General features: G+C 40.6%; 1 protein-coding gene across 25 annotated transcripts in view; it reads left to right on the top strand.

Moving 5' to 3' along the window:
* The window catches only part of kif1b (kinesin family member 1B), a 215,086-nt gene that overhangs the window by 156,536 nt on the left and 40,132 nt on the right, over positions 1-18,418 (top strand). For 8 of the 25 annotated variants that reach the window (XM_048561044.2, XM_048561051.2, XM_048561047.2 and 5 more), the window contains 9 exons: positions 1,373-1,621; positions 6,518-6,636; positions 7,861-7,946; positions 8,064-8,193; positions 9,973-10,135; positions 15,972-16,062; positions 16,184-16,302; positions 17,310-17,365; positions 18,123-18,323. In XM_048561044.2, the coding sequence (XP_048417001.1) occupies positions 1,373-1,621; positions 6,518-6,636; positions 7,861-7,946; positions 8,064-8,193; positions 9,973-10,135; positions 15,972-16,062; positions 16,184-16,302; positions 17,310-17,365; positions 18,123-18,323 (1,214 nt within the window). The remainder of the gene's footprint in view (positions 1-1,372; positions 1,622-6,517; positions 6,637-7,860; positions 7,947-8,063; positions 8,194-9,972; positions 10,136-15,971; positions 16,063-16,183; positions 16,303-17,309; positions 17,366-18,122; positions 18,324-18,418) is intronic. The other 17 variants (XM_048561058.2, XM_048561057.2, XM_048561064.2 and 14 more) reach the window with 3 other exon arrangements.

The following is an 18,418-nucleotide window of genomic DNA, read 5'->3' as shown; positions in this document are numbered from 1 at the left end:
TGAAATAACTCCACTGAGGCTGGTAGCTCATCACCAAGCCACCCTTTATTCACATGTGCACAGTACATAGACTCTGACCAGCCAGCTCAGAGCCGGTCCCTAGAGTGAGGAGAACCCTTGACACTCCTGTTTACGTTTGTCAGCCACAACTCCCAGATTGGGATTGTTAACCTGGACCAATTAGAGGACTTGTATTCAATGAGACCCACCTGGCCAACCTCATTTCAATCACTACAGCACCTCTGGAGCAGGTGGGGCTTGAACCCAGGCCTCCTGGTTCAGAAATAGAGGCACCACCACTGTGCCACCGGAGCCCTTGGAACTACTTGAATGTTTTATTACATTTTCCACCTGGATCTGTTTCCCTCTGAACTTAAGAATGTTTCTACAGTCCGATCCATTGTTCCTGATAGTTTCTTAGCTCTGTTCCCATAAAACTCTTTCCTGTCCAGGTGCTGGTGCCAGACCAGGCAAACCAGCCCATCAACCATGTTTTTAGTTTTTGGATTGATTAGCAAGAGGCTCAAGTATTAATCTAATGTCTTAAAAACCCATGAGACCATTTTCCTTAAGTTAGTGACTACCTCCTGATGCTCTCTCAATGGTGCACTCTGTTTTTCTGGTTCTCATGTGGTCATAATAACTAGTTCTCCTCATATCCCTGTTCAAGTTGATCTCTTGCTTTGTAAGAGATCCCTTTCCCTGGCTGTGGACAGGCAACTTTTCCTGCTGGGTGCCTGAATCATGGCTGCAGGCACTTGTCCCCTGTCCCTTTTGCCTTCCTGTTCGCTTGTTCGATCATCCACCCTTCCAACCCTTTAGATTGCGCTTTTTTTCACCTAACCCCCCTCCCTTCCTCTATCCTTCAACCAGTAATCCCGAGAATCCAACCAACCAACCAGTCAGTTATTTCATTCTCATTGGCTCTTGCTGTGCATAAATTGCCTACATAATTACTTTTGAAGTTAATCACTTATTGTTTGAGTGTGAAGCACTATGGCTTGCCCTAGCTATATAAATTCAAAGTAATTCTTTGTTTACATTCCAAATTTGGAGGGTCTGCTCCCAGAATATAGAGTCAAGGTTTTTCCAATTATGTTGCAGGCCAATTGATACATAAATGAATTTGGGTAAATTGAGAGCAAGGAACTTAAAACAGGATATGTTTCGTTATGGTGTGCCTCAACTTTTTAATTGCCCTGACTTTCTGTTGTTTTTTCATTAGAGCAAATGAAATATAAAAGATCAAACATGCTGTTTTAATTTCTAACTTGAAGAGATTGAAATAATCATTAACACCCATTTTTCTCCTGAAGTCAAGTTGGCCTGGACATTGGAAAATAACCCTTTCTTGCCATTAACTGTACTCCAGTTCCCCAATCTTCCATGGCTGTGTGAATGAGCACATTGCCGATCGCACACCCTCGCCCACCTTCTCCACAGCCGACTCTGACATCACCGAGCTTGCTGATGAGCAGCAGGATGAAATTGAGGACCTGGATGACGAGGCCTTTGTGGACGATACTAGCTCAGACCTTGGCAATGAAGAGGGATCAGACATCTTCGGAGATGGGCACGATCCGTTTTATGACCGGTCCCCCTGGTTCATTTTAGTGGGAAGGTTGGTGAGGTTCTTTGGAGAACAGTGAGAAGGGACTAGCTCTTTTCATTGAAAACCCTACAATTTGCGGCAGCAAAGTCTCAGTATTTGACAATGTACAGAAAGCATTCTTGCCTTGTTCTATCAAACTGTTCAGCTCATGGAATTAAGAGTTTCTCTTTAATGAATCTGCTTCACTTTCAAATTATAATTACCACAACCATTTATCTGGAAACTGATGCACGTGTTCCTAATGAGGACATTTAACATGATCTCAAAGTATGAGACTGCTGTGGCGCAGTGGTAGCATTTCTACCTCTGAGTGAGGAGGCCTGAGTTCAAGCCCACCTGCTGCAGAGGTGTGTCATGATACCTCTTAACAGACTGATTAGAAACATTTTTTTTTTCTTAAATATTGATTTCATGTCCAACTAATCTTGCCATGAATACTTTATTGTCAGCAGTTCCCCTGTCCGATTGGAGAACGTTTTGACTGCCTTAAATTGGCCAAATGTAAAACTGTACCCTAGTGCTGAAGAAGCTATCACTATACTGCAGATAAGAAAATGCCTTCAAAACAACAAATTAGGGAAGTATGGTTGGGTGAATGCCATTCCGGCACCTCCATATTTATAAGTTTCTGTCATTAAATCAAAACAGATTCATAAAATTGATTTTTCTAATGTAAATTTTTGGGTTCAGTGGTAAGTGTGTGAATTCCATTTGGACTTGCGCTGCACTTGTGCTGAAAGTGGATTTAAGCATTTAATCTCATTCTCCTGCAGCCAAGTACGGTTTTGCATTTGATTCTTTCTTGTGATTCAAAATGCACTGCTCCCCCTTTTGCTTGAGCACTCTGCGTCATTGACAGGCCTGTGATGTGGGTCGAGTACGTGAAGTGCTGATGCCAGCTGTGATCATTTGGAAAACAAAGAAACAGCCAAAACACTCTGAGATCATGCAACAGTGAAGGTGTAAGTGGCAGGATATGAAGCATGTTTTAATGATCTAACATGGGAGTGAAACATGGAAATAGTAATGGAAATGCCTTTTCAGTTATGACACTGCTGTTCTCGGACAGCTATTTAAGGGCAAGAGAAGTCGGGAACAGGACATGACCATTCAGTACTTCAGGACTTGCCCTACTGTTCAGTAAGATCAGGGTTGATCATCGTTTTGAATGCAATTTTCCTGCGCAAACCCTGGAAAGATGATGTTTAAGTGCATTGAATGTGCTCAGTAACTGAGTCCAGACAGCCCTCTGGGGCAGATATCTCCAAAGATTTGCCTGTTGGCTGATTAGCACAAACCAGATGTTGCATGTACAAATCCTCAATCTAATTCCATGAGCTAAACTAAATATACTGTGCAGATAGTGCAGCAAGTGAAACCAGATGAGGGACGTAGATGGAATGATGAGACGGTTGGTGAGAAAATATGATGTAATTCTGTTGCAAATTTATGCAGCACACCTTTATTATTTTTGTCATGTTGCCAGGAAAAATTACATTAAATGTGAAGGATTATGTTTAGTCCTTACTCCTGCAGGAAATTGAAATGGAAGGTGTTGAATAGTGGGGTTATAAAAATAAAGCTAAACCGGTCAGGGATTCAAAATGTTTACTTTCCCTATCATCCCACCCTGGTTCCACACTTGCAGAAGTATATGGAGGTCCTCAACATGGTGCCAAGGTGAGGAATTTCTGGTCACAGTGTTGGGTTGGAGAGACTGGGATTGCTCTACTTGAAGCAAAGTTGAGGGCAGCTGCCGAAGATTGTTATAGGTTCCGAAAAGGTAGCAAAAGGAAAGCTGTACCCATGAAACGACGCAAGTAGTAGTGGAACCACATTAAGATTTTAAGCAAGAGGCACCACGATGAGTAACCATGGGCTGTGAAGGTGATGGAAGTAAAGATGATCAATGATTTCAAGAGGCACCAGAGATAGATAAAGGCAATGGGCATAGGATGGAACAATAAGACGGACTGGGTCGCTGCACAGAACTGGCATGAAGTTCATCGGCCAAATAGCCACCACCTGCACTGTAAGGGCTTACCGACGCTCATGTAATTTACTGAAGTGCAGCTTTAGTTTTGGCAACACATTGCTAAATTGCCCAAAGGAATTGATACTTGTTGCACATTTATTTACCTTTAGGTGGTTCTGTAGATTTTATATCCCACAGTCTGCAATGTTATGATCTGAGCCAGAAAAAATATTCCAGAATGGATTTTTGGAATGCTGTTGGTGACATGAAATATAATAAGCGGACTCTGCTGCATAAATACTGCAATGTACTTGCTTTTGTCAGTTAAAGAGCTCGTCCCTTTAGTTGTCTCCCATGGCATGCTGGGACTGTATGACAATTTCACATTTTTGATTAACTTCTTTTAAAAATAAATAATTTTGTCTTGTGTCCTCAAACTACATAGTTTCGTGTTCCTAATACAACATTCCCTTACTATTTGGCTGTAACTTTTACTTTGATTCAGAGTTTTATTTGGAAGATTGTTTGGTTTGGAATTTGTTTTGTCAACATGCCATTTTTTTTGCCTCACCAATCTTACCACTGATATTGTTTCAACCTCTTCAGTCTGCTTACAGAAAGGCACGTTAAGCGTACATGTTGTGAGGAGTTTCAAACTGTGTCTGATAAAAATGACTTTGTTCTGTTTGCTGTCTCAGGCACCTCAGCCATATTTTTTTTCTCCCGAAATTTTTAAGGTATACTCTGTAAATAAAAAAGAAAAGAAATGCTTATTGAACAGAACTTGTGTTGGGAAATAGTGCAAGGTAGAACAAGATTACTGCATTCTAAATCTCCGATGACATTTCACTCGACCAGTGGTCCAAGGGCTTCTGACTGATCCTGCTGGATAAACACTAAGATTTTGATACTGATTGTCAATAGACTACATGTTTTAATTACTTAAAGATTGCAGCTGTTGTATCTTTATTTTAGTTCTTTTTGCCATTCCTTACTAAAAGTATAGTTGTGCTGGTAAATGCCGCAACTAATACTAATTATTCCTGCCAAACTTTTGGATTATTTCTGATTATTCGAATGTAAACATTAGCGCTGTTTTGCTTGTTTTATATTTTTTTACAGTAACCTTTTTGTAGTAAGATTGGTTACTGGCTCAAAGCAGACTGAATAAGGCTCATGTGATTTTTGTTCTGTTTTAGGTTTTATTTTGTCTCATTATTTTTAACCTTCATAGTTTTAGCTGTTTTCCATAATTTTACCTGTTTTTATAACTTTTGTGTTTACTTCAGTCCGATTATGATTCACCTTTCATGTTTAGTTTTCAGTGTACAGCATTGTTTCCCCCCTCCCTCTCTGTCGCGCGCGCCCTCGCTCAGAACTGGGAGATGCATTGTTGTTAAACAAGTACATTTGGAGCATTAAGGATGGAGTTGGTGGGTGGTTTAATAGACCGTAATTGTAATTAGTATTTCATAGCCATGCCTATCTGAAGAGTAGGGATTTGCAGACATCCCAGTTTAAAGTTTGGACTGTTAATTCCACCAGATTGCCCACAGTATCACCAAATCTTATTTTTAAGAGCCGCTTTTTTTGCAGATTCTGAGAAGTCCTTCCAAATTAAAATGCAAAACATAAAATATTTGTTTATTCTAGATGAATACGGAATCGTCTAATTGTGTTCCCCAGTTAGTTGGGTTACTGTGGGATGTGGAACAAAACAACAGACACTTTACACTAGTCAGCAACTTACTGTGTTGCATTCGCCACAGGATCTGCTAAATTGTTGTCATCAGAAATCCCAAATACCCATAGGGAGGCAAAGGTGCTTTGTAGCTGCAGTATCAAGATTATTATTGTGCATTAATTTTGCATTACTATTTTCACTAGGTATTGGGTTTTATTTATAACTAGATAATGGCAGAACTATCAGAGATAAACAGGAGTTTTTTTAAATCAGTAGACAAACCTTGGCAAATCAAATCAGATTCTGTGTAAAACTTTGGATGGTTTGATATGAACACGTAAAGCAGTGAACACGTTGCCTTTATGGATAGGAGATGACATCTTTAATTCCGATTGTTAAGTGAAAATAGATCATGGTTCAGCTTCAAACATGACTGATGGACCTCTTAAAAATGCAAATAAATAAAAATTCATAGCAGTATTAATGACCTTCGTAGCTGTCTTCTTTCAAAACTAAAATACCAATGTGTTTGTCTCACTGTAACACTATTTCCAGCAATATCTCAAGTCATTTAATAAACAACTCTGGTGTCTTTCTAGCAAATTCTCAAACGTTTTTGACAAGAAATTGTAGTGATATTGCTGTAGTGGTGAAGTCATGGAGTGACTGATCAAGATGCCCAGATTAATGCTCTAGGGACATGGTTTTGAATCCCAGCACAGTAGCTGGTATTTAAATTCATCATTAAAACTGGAGCATGAAGCTCGCCTCAGTAATGTTGATTAGGAATCTATCATTCCTCGTTGTAGAAACCCATTTGATTCACTAGTTATCTTCAGGTCAGCACATCTTCCCTCCTTTATCTTGGCTGCCCTGCAATGTGACTTCAGATGTACAGCAATGCACTTCATTCTTAATTAGCCTCTGGCTGAGCAAGCCACTCATTTGCAGGATGACAAATGCTGGCTTTGTCATTCCCCATGCAAGAATGATTTTTAACAAAGTAAACTCTTGAATGACATTTCATGCAGTAGAAATAAATAAAATGATTAATTGGAACTTAAACTGGATCCTAGTTGTCGTAGATTCTGATATCCATTTACCTGGACTTACCTGTTTCAGTTTTTAAAACTGACACATTCTGAAGATATCTGCACATCCCTACTGTCAGTTATTGTGAACACAATCTTTAAACACTTATCTAAATTGCAGTCTTTTTTTGTCCGCTTTCTTTCTTTGTTCACAGGGCATTTGTGTACCTCAGCAATTTGCTGTATCCAGTGCCCCTCGTTCACAGAATCGCCATCGTTAGTGAGAAGGGAGAGGTCAGAGGCTTCCTCAGAGTGGGCGTACAGGCCATCACAGGTGGGTTTCACATTGTCAAGGTTAACATTCCTCTTTATTAATAACTTGGCTGACAGGGCAACACCAAGCTCTAATTATGCCATTACTGTGAATCGAAAGCATAACACATTTGTGTAGATTGCTAGATAAGTCAGTCCTTTCAACTGTTTATCCAAATGTAATGACTTAATTTTGTTTTTTTTTCCCCCCCTATAACTTAACGGGTCAAATTAATGCAAGTCTACTTTTATTCCCTGAAGTGGAACATGTTTCCCTTGTGCAGTGCAGTTGTGATATTACTGACACATGCCTAACTGCAAAGAGAATTTTCCTCTTGTCATGTTAAGCCTTGTGTTGCACTGCACAGCTTCACAAGAATTCAATAAAATGTACGTTCTGTCGACAGCAGAGTGTGTCAAATTATGAAGACTTGTTCACATAGCCTTCCAAGACAGTACTGTACTGACATTGTTCCGTTTCTCCCAGCCCATTATAATTATGTAAATAGGCAAGTTAATAAGCTTAGGTTCCTCAGTGTGATCCCATCTAGTTTGGACTTGAACAAAAACAGAAGTTTCTGGAAAAGGTCAGCAGGTCTGACAGAATCTGTGAAAAAAAATCAAAGTTAACATTTTGGGGCTGGAGACCCTTCCTCGGAATCACCTTTCCTCTAGTTTGGACTTGCTGGCAGGCAAGTATCATGAGACATTATTCTAAAGCAGGAATGTTCTCACACTATGCACTGTCAACTTTATGGCCAGCAAAAGTCATTGTATCTTTCTGGTGGATTTAACTATCAATAAGTTGGAGAGCTTGTAGTGTTTGATTAAGTTTGTCTGATCACTGATCCTTGTACAGTGCTTGATTGTGACCATGAGAGTCCATAAAAGATTCCTTTGTCAGAAGACATGAAACATAGTGCTTCCAGCTAGGATTGCTTGTGTATTGAAAAGTTCTGTAAAGTCTGTAATGATTCAAGCCATGTAAATAAATTGCGTGAGTTTATTTGTAATGCAACCAAATGTGCATTACTTTGAGATGATTAAGAACAATGGCAAATCAGTTCACAATGAACACACGCTGCTGCAAACATCTTGTGTTATGATTTGACAGGCTCTGAAGTTGCAAAAACAAATCACTGTTGACTTTGTAGAGTTCTAGCACCAACATTTTATACAAGGGTCTTGCTTAACTCAAATTTGTTTTGAATTCATGTTGAATTTTGTTTTTCTCTCTCTCTCCTAGCTGATGAGGAGGCACCAGACTATGGATCTGGTGTACGTCAGTCTGGCACTGCTAAAATCTCATTTGATGATGAGAACTACAGAGAGGTAAGTGTAATGTTGTTTCTAAACAGCCCCCACACGTTTGTGTACATTAAAGTAGATACAAGCCTAGTCACCAGAGTTATTGTGATTTCCCATTTCGTTCTTCATTTTTATTCACAGAGTGACGTTTCTTCTATTGTAATGTCACGTTCTGGGCTCTCATTGGAGGAGCTTAGGATCGTCGAAGGGCAGGGTCAGAGCACAGAGGTCATCACCCCATCGGAGGAGATGAACAGAATCAACGAGCTGGGTAAATGGTGTAAAATAAAATTGAAGCAGTGCTGGTTGTGAACAGTAGTGAATGCTTTTTCAGCCTGCGCTTGTAATGTAATAAGACTACAATGGATATACAGATGAGTTCATCTGCATTCATTATAATCCCTCCAGTTGTATCAGAAAATGAAGCCTTTGCAGTGGGGTTGGTGAGGGGTGGGGGTGTGGAATTTGTCAGAGTTTAGGCATAGAAATCTCTACATAAGCTGCTGTTTTAATCTTACTGTTGAGAATTTAGAGGAAATCCTATTATGGATAATGGAATACTGAGTGAATCTGGTGTTTAAAATTATTTCCATAGAACTCAGCCCAAGTCAAATCTTTCAAATCAAAGTACAACTTAAATTCTGCTCTCCATGTGTATTCATGTTATACATTGGAGTACGAGTTAATAAATCCACTAGGGTTTCCAAATGTAGAATTGTCATACAGTAATGTTCTACTTTTCTCCCCCTGCAGAATTAGATTAGCAACGCAATTTCACAACATAATTCGAATTGGTGGAACAAATTGGTTGTGTGCTAATTTGAATGCAGCGACAAAAATATTGAATCAATGGTGTTTTTTTATTTACACTGTACTCCTCTTAACGACATTACAGCGGAACCCAAGGTACAATTTAGTGTTGGCAGTGGGGCTCAGGTGATTAAATGACAATCTCACTAACAGCGTGTGTTTGATTCCCTCGCTGGCTGAGGTAATGGCTCACCCGAGGCATGGTGACCCTTGGGTTAACCTTATCACCAGTTCCCCCTCTTTATAATGAGAGAGCAGCCTGTGTTCCTCTGAGACTCTGGTCATTTTCACTTCATGTTGTAAGAAGACATCCTTAGTACTTTGCCAACTCTTCTGTACTTTCTTTCCCAGCTTTTGAAAATATGATTTCACTTCCATACTAACCAGGGTGCCATGGGATTGCCATGGGTTTTATTCCCAAGGTTGGACTCCTGTCTAGAAGGTTTACTGTTTTTTAAATAAGTTCAACTACGAATAAGCTAACAAAGTGTGGAGCTCGACGAACACAGCAGGTCAAGCGGCATCTTAGGAGCACAAAAGCTGACGTTTCGGGCCTAGACCCTTTTCTGATGAAGGGTCTAGGCCTGAAATGTCAGCTTTTGTCCTCCTAAGATGCTGCTTGACCTGCTGTGTTCATCCAGCTCCACACTTTGCATATGATGGAGAATCCGAGATAACAGTTGCCATTATCTCAACTACGAATAAGGCTGGGTCTCACAGAAAAGACCATTTGGTCTGTGTTGGCTACTTGCAAAGAGAAGCAGTTGGACAACTGTCACTCCCTGGCCCTTTCCCTATGTCTGTTCCTCCTTTGAATGAATGAATTAGTCTCCACTGCGCTCTCAGGCAGTACGTTCCAGGTGGTAAACAGCTTGCTGTATAAAAATGCCATTCCTCGTCTTGTCTTTGTTTCCTTTGTCACTTTGCTTAAGCCCATTGCCTGTGGTTCTTGACTCTGCCATCAATTGAAACAGTTTCCACCTACTCCCTAGGGAGTTTGACCAACGCTTTCGAGTCTATCCTGAACCTTCTCCAAGGAGAATCATCCTGGTGTGATTTTTGCTGCTGAATTACTAAAGTGTTGGTCAATAATGCGTGAAATTAATGTCTTGAGAGGTGACAAGCCTTTGGCCAAAGGAACTACTAAACTTTTCAGCCTGTATTGTTTATGGTATGCTATCTCATCTTGAAATACAGTGGTTAGGTTAATGTCATTGTATTGGGGTCTTTTGCAATGCAGATTTTAAATCGAGCACAGAGCTGGACCCCAAACTGCCCCAGGGGGGAGTATCTGACAGCGTTGGCGAACACCTAAAAGTTGGTAGTGTTTTTACTTTCCGAGTGACTGTGCTACAGGCCAGTGGGATCCCACCAGAATATGCAGACATATTCTGTCAGTTCAAGTAAGTATCTTTCTCTTTCTCTTTCTCTTTCTCGCACTGTGCTTTGCAGGTTATGTCCATGTTGATAGTCTGAGAGGTCACGTACAACATCTCAAATTAGCTAATGACAGGTATCATTTTGCTTCGGATTCTACCACTTTTGAAGTGATGATGCAATTTGTAGTTTCTCTGTGTAGATGAGCAAGTTATTATTTTGGCCATTAATATGATTGCCTTAAGGTAGCTATTATATATCTTTAAGCAAGTACACTATTTCCATCAACTTTTTCCCCATTTTCTAAAATAACAGCTAAGGTAGGGGATGAAGCAAATATTGTGCAATACAATATTAAATTAAGTCAAATAACAATTTTATTTGAATTGTTGATAAATAATTTTAAGGTAATAACCTAATTCCATGTTCTTTTAGACTGCACCTCTGATGCAATGCCGTATTCGCACCTCTTTCCCTGTCCTTCTCACCTACTCCCCAAACCTTGCCCCCTGCCTTCCCTCTTTTCCCCCCCGCCCCCGCCGCTTACCCAGTGTTCCTCTACTGCAGTGAAGTGCTCCACCTAGTGGGTTTATTTTTAAGAACTCTTTCACATTTAGTGATATTGATGCAAATAACTCCCTCTATCTATTAGAGATATACAAGACAGAACAAGTCCTTCAGTCCAACTCGTCCATGCTGACCACATATCAGAAATAAATCTATTCCCATGTGCCAGCATTTGACCCATTTCCCTCTAAACCCGTCCTATTCAAATACCCAAGGAGATGCCTTTTAAATGTTGTAATTGTGCCAGCCTCCTCCACTTTCTCTGGCAGCTCATTCCATACACGCACCATCCTCTACGTAAAAAGGTTACCCCTTAGGTCCCTTTTCAATCTTTCCCCTCTCACCTTAAACCTATGACCTCTGGTTTTGAACTACATCACCCCAGGGAAAAGATCTTTTCTATTCACCCTATCCATGCCCTTCTTGATTTTATGAACATCTATAAGTTCACACCTCAGCCTCCAAAGTTCCATGGGAAAAAAGCTGCAGTCTATTCAGCCGCTCCATATAGCTTAAACCCTCCAACCCTGGCAGCGTCCTTTTCTTGAACCTTTTTCTTCTTTCTGAACCCTTTCAAGATTCACAATATCCTTCCTATAGTAGGGAGACTAGAACTGAACGCCGTCTTCAATAATGGCCCAACCGACATCCTGTACAGCTGGAACACTACCTTCTAACTCCTACACTCAATGCACTGACCAATAAAAGAAAGCATATTGAATGTCACCTTCACTATCTTATCTACCCGGTACTCCACTTCCAAAGAACTATGAATCTGCTGCTCCTCAGCCCATTGGCCCATCTGATCAATCTCCAGTTGTACTCCAAGTAACTTTCTTTGCTATCCACTACACCTCCAACTCTGGTGTCGTCTGCAAACTAACCATACCTCCCGTGTTCACTCGAATTTAAACATTTGTATTGAAAGGCCATACAGTTACCGGGCCAAGCATCAGTTTTTTACCAAGACAACAGACTTATTGAATTTAGCCAATCAACTTGAACTGGGAACTTAGATACCAAAAACCTATTAAATTTAAGTCTGATCATTTTGACAATATAGGACCAATCCTATTGAAAGGAATATTGATATGTTATCAAGGCTATAAAAGAAGGGGGCAGCTGGACAAAGACCTCTGCCAAAGCTAACGGCACTCAGCTCATGAGAGAATCACTGGCTGTCACTATGTCTTAGAGAAAGCACCATCTGAACATCAACAGTATAATTCGTTAATATTCCTGACGGAAGAATCTACAGAGAAGGCACAGAACGTTTTGGAAGACACATAACCTGCCTGTAATTTCGAGAAACTAAATTCTTTATTTAATGAGTGGGGCTTGTATTTATTGGAACAGCATACCATTAGAATCTTGCTTTATTTGGGAGTAGTTAGTAGTTAGGATGTATTTGGTTTGTTAATAATTTAGTTAATTTGTTCACTTATTTATTTTGTTTAACAACTAGAAGTTGCTGAAAGAGAGGCTAAACCACTTTTCACTCTCCTTTTACAGGTTATAAGATGAGGTGTTTCTTTAGGTATTTTGGTTTTAGTTCACAGAAGGGTATCAACCTCGGCTTTATGAACGCTAACGAGTCTACCAGGAGGAATCTTGTCGAACGCCTTATTGAAGAACATACAGATCACATCCACCGTCCTGTCTTCATTAATCCTCTTCATTAAATCATCTTCAAAAAAGTCAATCAAGTTAGCGAAACACAATTTCTCACACACCAAGCCATGTTAACTATGCCTAATCAGTCCTTGTCTTTCCAAACACACGTAAACCCTGTCCCTTAGGATTCCTTCCAACAACTCGGCCAGCAGCAGTGTCAGAATCTCTGGTCTATTGCTCCTTGCCAAAGAGTCATAGAGTACGGAGACAGACCTTTCAGTCCAACTCATCCACACTAACCTAACATCCCAATCTGACTGAGTCCTATTTGCCAGCATTTGGCTCATATCGCTCTTAAACCCTTCCTATTCGTATATTCACCCAGATGCCTTCTAGCAGCTTGTTCCATATACATACCACCTACTGAGTTAAAAATTCCCCCTCAAGTCCCTTTTTAAATCTTTCCCCTCTCACCTTAAACAATGCCCTCTTGTTTTGGACTTTTGGAGACCAAACAATCTTGTCTGTTTACCCTATCAATGCCCCTGATGATTTTATAAACCTCTATAAGGTCACCTCTCAGTTTACAACGCTCTGAAGGAAATAGTGCCAGCCTATTTGGCCGCTCCCGATACCTCAATCCCTCCAATCCCTGTAGCATCCTTGTAAGTCTTTTCTATACCCTTTCAAGTTTGACAGCATCGTATGGGAAAGTGTCCAGAATCGTGAGCAGTCTTATAAAAGTGGCCGCACCAATGTCCTGTATTGCTGCAACATGACATCCCAACTCGTAGACTCAATGTTCTGGCCAGTGAGGACAAACACATCAAACGCTTTCACCACCCTATCAACCTGCAACTCCACTTTCAAGCAACTATGCACCTGCATCCCAGGTCTGTTTGTTCAGCAACACTCCCCATTAACTACCATTAATTGTGTAAGCCCTGCCCTGGCATTTTGGCAAAGCAAACAACACCTTACATGTATCAAAACTACTCTACTCCTCAGCCCGTTGGCCCATCTGAACAATGTCCCATTATACTCTGAGGTAACCTTCATTGTTGTCCATTACACCACCAATTTTGGTGTCATCTGCAAACCTACTAACCATATCTCTTATATTCACTTCCAAATCACTTATAAATGATGAAAAGCAGAGCCAGCTCTTATCCTTACGGCACCCCGCTGGTTACAGGCCTCAGGTCCAAAAAGCAACCCTCTGCCACCATCCTCTGCCTCCTTCTTTCAAGCCAATTTTGTATCCAACTGGCGAGCTTCCTCTGGATTCCATGTGATCTAACCTTGCTAATCAGTCTACCATGCAGAAGCTTGTCAAACACTTTGCTGAATTCCATATAGACGCCTTCTATCACTCTGCCTTCATCAATCGTCTTTGTCACTTCTTCAAAATATCTGTCAAGTTAGTGAAAGACAATTTCCCCACACAAAGCCATATCGACTGTCTGTAATCGGTCCTTGCCTTTCCAAATGCACGTAAATCCTGTCCCTCAAACTCCAGCAACTTTACCCAACACTGACGGAATGCTCACCAGTCAACAGTTCCCTGGGTTTTCCCTGCGGCCTTTCTTAAATAATGGCATCACGTTAGCCAATCTCCAGCCTACCGACACCTCACCTGCGGCTGTCAATGATACAAATATCTCAGCAATTTCTTCCCTGGTTTCCCAAAAAGTTCTGAGAAATACATGAAAAAGCGCTAGGGATTTATCCTGGGAATTTAGCCTCTTGAGTAGCACTAACAAATCTCCCCTCAAGGGTTTAGTCCCCTTCCAATTCAGGTGAAACCCATGCCTCTTATACAGGTCAATCCTACCCCTGAAAGAGATCCCAATGATCCAAAAGTGAATCCTTGCCCCCTGCACCATTCATGTGCCTTATCCTCCTGTTCCTACTCTCACTAACACTTGGGTTCCTTATTGTTAGGAAGTTGTAGTGTTCTAACTTTTTCCAGAGAATTTATCAGCTTTGTTTGTAAATTTGAAGTTCTAAAGCTTTTGAGTGATAAAATGCTGCTTAACATTGAGATTACACTTCCATGCATATATAGTTTACCCACACACAGCTGTATCAGCTTGGATCCTAATAATTTTGTCAGTGGGTCTAGCATCCAAAGAATCGGAGAAGCATTCTACAGTCTAATTTTTCTTTTTTGTTTGCATTACAACAGTGACTGCACATCAAGAGCCATTAATCTGAGAGTTTGTGTGACATCTGTCAGTCAAGAAAGGCATTATATGGATGTGCATATTTATTTTCTTACAAACTGAAATTACAACGGAGATGCTTGCTGAGCCACTTCAAAAAAACATTAAAAGTCACACATTCAGTATAGAATTGGAATTGTGCTAAACCAAAACAGGTAGTGTGTCAGGTTCCTTTCACATTAGTGAATTGATAGAGTTCTTCAGTGGATACTGAGATACTTCCCTGCGATTTCTCTGATCGTTACCTGGAATTTGCATTTATTAAATAAAAACTGGAAATGTTGGAAAGCCTGGCAGTGTTTGTGGGGAGAAAAAGAGCACAGACATTTCAGGTCTATGCCATTTTTTCAGGTCTTGAGACCCCAGTACTTGTCTCGTGTGACAAGTTTCAAAGCTTTCGATCTTGTACTCACCAGGACAAATGCAAGAATTTGAGGATTTTTAATTCATTTATGGGATGTGGGTGTCACTGGCTGAGTCAGCATTTTATTGCTTGTCCCTAATTGTTAAGAGACAAACACGTTGGTGTGTTTCTGGAATCACATGTAGGCCAGACCAGGTAAGAATGACAGTTTCCTTCCCTAAAGAGCGTAGTGAGCCAGATGGGTTTCTCCTGACAATTGATGATCATTTCATGGTCATTGTTAGATTTTAAATTCCAAATTTTTAAAATTCAGTTAAAATTCCACCATCTGCCATGGTGGGATTTGAACGCAGGTCCCTGGAGCATGACCTGTGTCTCTGGATTAATAGTCTAGCAATGTTACTTGCAGCCTCACAGCACCAGGGACCCGGGTTCAATTCCAGCCTCGGGCGACTGTCTGTGTGGAGTTTGCACGTTCTCTCCGTGTCTGCGTGGGTTTCCTCCGGGTGCTCTGGTTTCCTCCCACAGTCCAAAGATGTACAGGTTAGGTGGATTGGCTGTGCTAAATTGCCCGTAGTGTTCAGGGGTGTGTGGGTTATAGGGGGATGGGTCTGGGTGGGATGCTTCAAGGGGTGGTGTGGACTTGTTGGGCCGAAGGACCTGTTTCCACTGTAGGGAATCCAATCTAATGATGCTTCATATTGCCTAGAAATGACATAACATCATACAAAGGGACCATTCTCTACAACCAAAAGGGACAAACTTGCACCTTTTGTTTTAAATTAGCTGGAAGCTCAGGGAATGTATAGTTTCCCCGTTGCTTTCTCCATGACAGCTTGGCCAATCAGAGTTGACCTACCCACCAATCGTAGTGTAAGTTGTTGTAACCATTTAAAATCTGGCATTCTTTTGTTTATCCTGATAATTGAAAGGCAAAAGACTTCAGCAGCATCTCTCCTTGTTCACGACAAGTTTATTGTTGAATGTCTAAACGTTTAATGTGTTTGCATCAAACTTCTCTGTGCTCCATTTCAATGTTAGTTAACTTGTGAACATGTTAATCATTGTTTGGTAAATTTCTTTTCTTCCTAGCTTCCTGCACCGCCATGATGAAGCCTTCTCGACTGAACCCCTGAAGAACAGTGGCCGGGGAACTCCCCTTGGCTTTTACCATGTGCAGAATGTGAGTCCGGGATTTGGGTGTCTCCCAAAATGCCTGACCAATCATTTCACCAGTTCCATAAGTATGTTTGAAATTCCTGATTTAAGTTGGAAACATGACTTTATCTCCATCGTTTATTTAGGTTGCTGTCGAAGTTACAGAATCGTTTGTAGAATATATCAAGACAAAGCCAATTGTATTTGAAGTTTTTGGGCACTACCAGCAACATCCTTATCATTACCAAGGACAAGATTTCAAGGGGTAAACTTCATGCAAAAAATTGTAAAAAGGTTTCAAAATTTTGATATCTGCTAAATAAATAAATTACATTTGGTCTATAAGGATTGTGTAAAACCAAACCTTCCTTTAGGCCCTGTCTTTCCTTTGGCCATTCAAGGGATATGGGCATTAGTGGTGAGGCCAGCATTTGTTATCCATCTCTAATTTCCCTGGAGCTGAGCTGGTTGTGAGGGCACTTTCAGGGGTTAGTTAAAAGTCAGCCACATTGCCTCTGCAGTGGATTAGGAGTCATGTAGTGACAGCAGATTTCCTTGAATCAGCTGCATTGGCTATTCTGACTACTTTGTTGCTGTAAAAACCCAATTGTCCTACTCACCATTATTAAGACCAGTTTTTTTTTTATTTGGAGTCAATACAGTGTGCATCTGGAGGAACAGAGCTGGTCAGGTAGCATCAGAGGAGCGCGAGACTCGGGAGTCCTGATGAAGGGTCCCAACCCGAAACATTGACTCTCCTGCTCCTCTGCTGCCTGACCTGCTGTGTTCCTCCAGCTCCACACTGTATTGACTCTGAATCCCGCATCTGCAGTTCTTGCTATCTCCCAGTTTTTATACTCCAGATTTATTAATTGGAATTGAAATCAGTTGAGTTGTCATGGTGGGATTTGAACCCACAGCATTAGTCTGGTTCTCTGGATTACTGGTATAGTAACATTACCACTGAGCCACCACCTACCTCTTTATTCCCAGACTTGGTGTGATTCTACACGTACATAGATCGATGCAAGCGTGTAGACATGAGCATGCTCACCAACCTAGCGCTAAGACATTAAGATCATTTTTGAGTTCAATGTATATTTTAAAACTCTGAATCATTTTTGTTTTTCATAATCAAATTTCACAATGTGGGAAAGGAGTGAGAAAATAAAGTAGAGTTCAGTTACCATGTATGTTTAATGTTTAATTTGGAGCACATTGCATTGTTTTACAAAAGCAATAAACTCAACTTTCTGTTGCCTTTTCCCACAGCCCACCACAACCAGCTCGCAAATATTTCCCTCCTCCAATGCCTCTTTCAAAGCCAGGTGAGTTTGAAATGGAAACGTCTTTGCTGAGGTGGCATTAGATATAAAGATACGTTCAAATTTGTGTAATTGCAGTGAGGTTCAAATCTTGTGGCTGCCCCACCCTGCAGCCCTTTTGTTACTCAGACCTTGTGCCTCCTCTGTCATTCCTTGCTTCTATTCGATTGAGGTAGAAGTTTGTAGTTTTCGCTTCCAGCACAAACATAGCCCTTTGGATATTTTATAGACTGCACTTGGCTGTGAATGTACAAATGGATGTGGGTGTCCTTGTCTACCAGTAAATTAAACAGACAGATGCAGCAAGCAATGAAGAAGGCAAGTTGCTGCAAGTAACAAAGTTGCATGAGGAATTTGGTTTTCAGTGTTGAATATAATATGCAATCAAATTTACAGTTGCCTTCAATTCTCATCAAAATGAGAATAAATTTCAGTGACAACTTCAGATTTGTATGAATGTTCTGTACTGAGTGAGTTTTTGAATTACGATTCCTTCAGCAAGACTTAATAGCAAAGAAAAGATCTGTATTGGTTTAATGTTACCAGTCTAAAGGATTTGGATGATTTTGTAATTATTTTCGAGAAAAGTGCAATTGCAAAAACAAAAGGTAAAGGTTCTAATTAGTAATGAAGACTTGTAGACTAAAATACTTATTTCATATTTTTAATTTTGCACGTTAAATGTTTTTTTTTCTTTTTATTCTTTCCCTACCCTTGGCCTTCTGCACCATCCATGCCCTTGATTTCTCTTCCATTTCAGATCATGAGCGAAAGATTGAGTTGATTAGGTATTTGATGTCTGGCTATGTAAATGTACAGTTGCTTGATGCTCTCTCTGAGAATGCCAACGTGTTAGTCTCATCCACTGCCAGCTCGTTCATCAACAGTGCTGATCAGCTGCCAACATTTCTCTTCCATCCTCTTCCCATATGTCACGTTCTGAAAATTTCAAAGCATCATGGTTGGTAACTAGCACAGAGCCACGGCAAATTAGAGATGCCTTAGCACCTTCTTTAGTGTTGTCCTCCCCTATCTTGCACTGCTTTTATAGTTAAC

Source organism: Stegostoma tigrinum, chromosome 28 (assembly GCF_030684315.1).
Source record: "Stegostoma tigrinum isolate sSteTig4 chromosome 28, sSteTig4.hap1, whole genome shotgun sequence".
In the NCBI taxonomy this organism is placed as follows: Eukaryota; Metazoa; Chordata; class Chondrichthyes; order Orectolobiformes; family Stegostomatidae; genus Stegostoma; species Stegostoma tigrinum.
The sequence above is the reverse complement of the archived record's forward strand: the minus strand, read 5'-3'. Positions and strand labels throughout refer to the sequence as shown.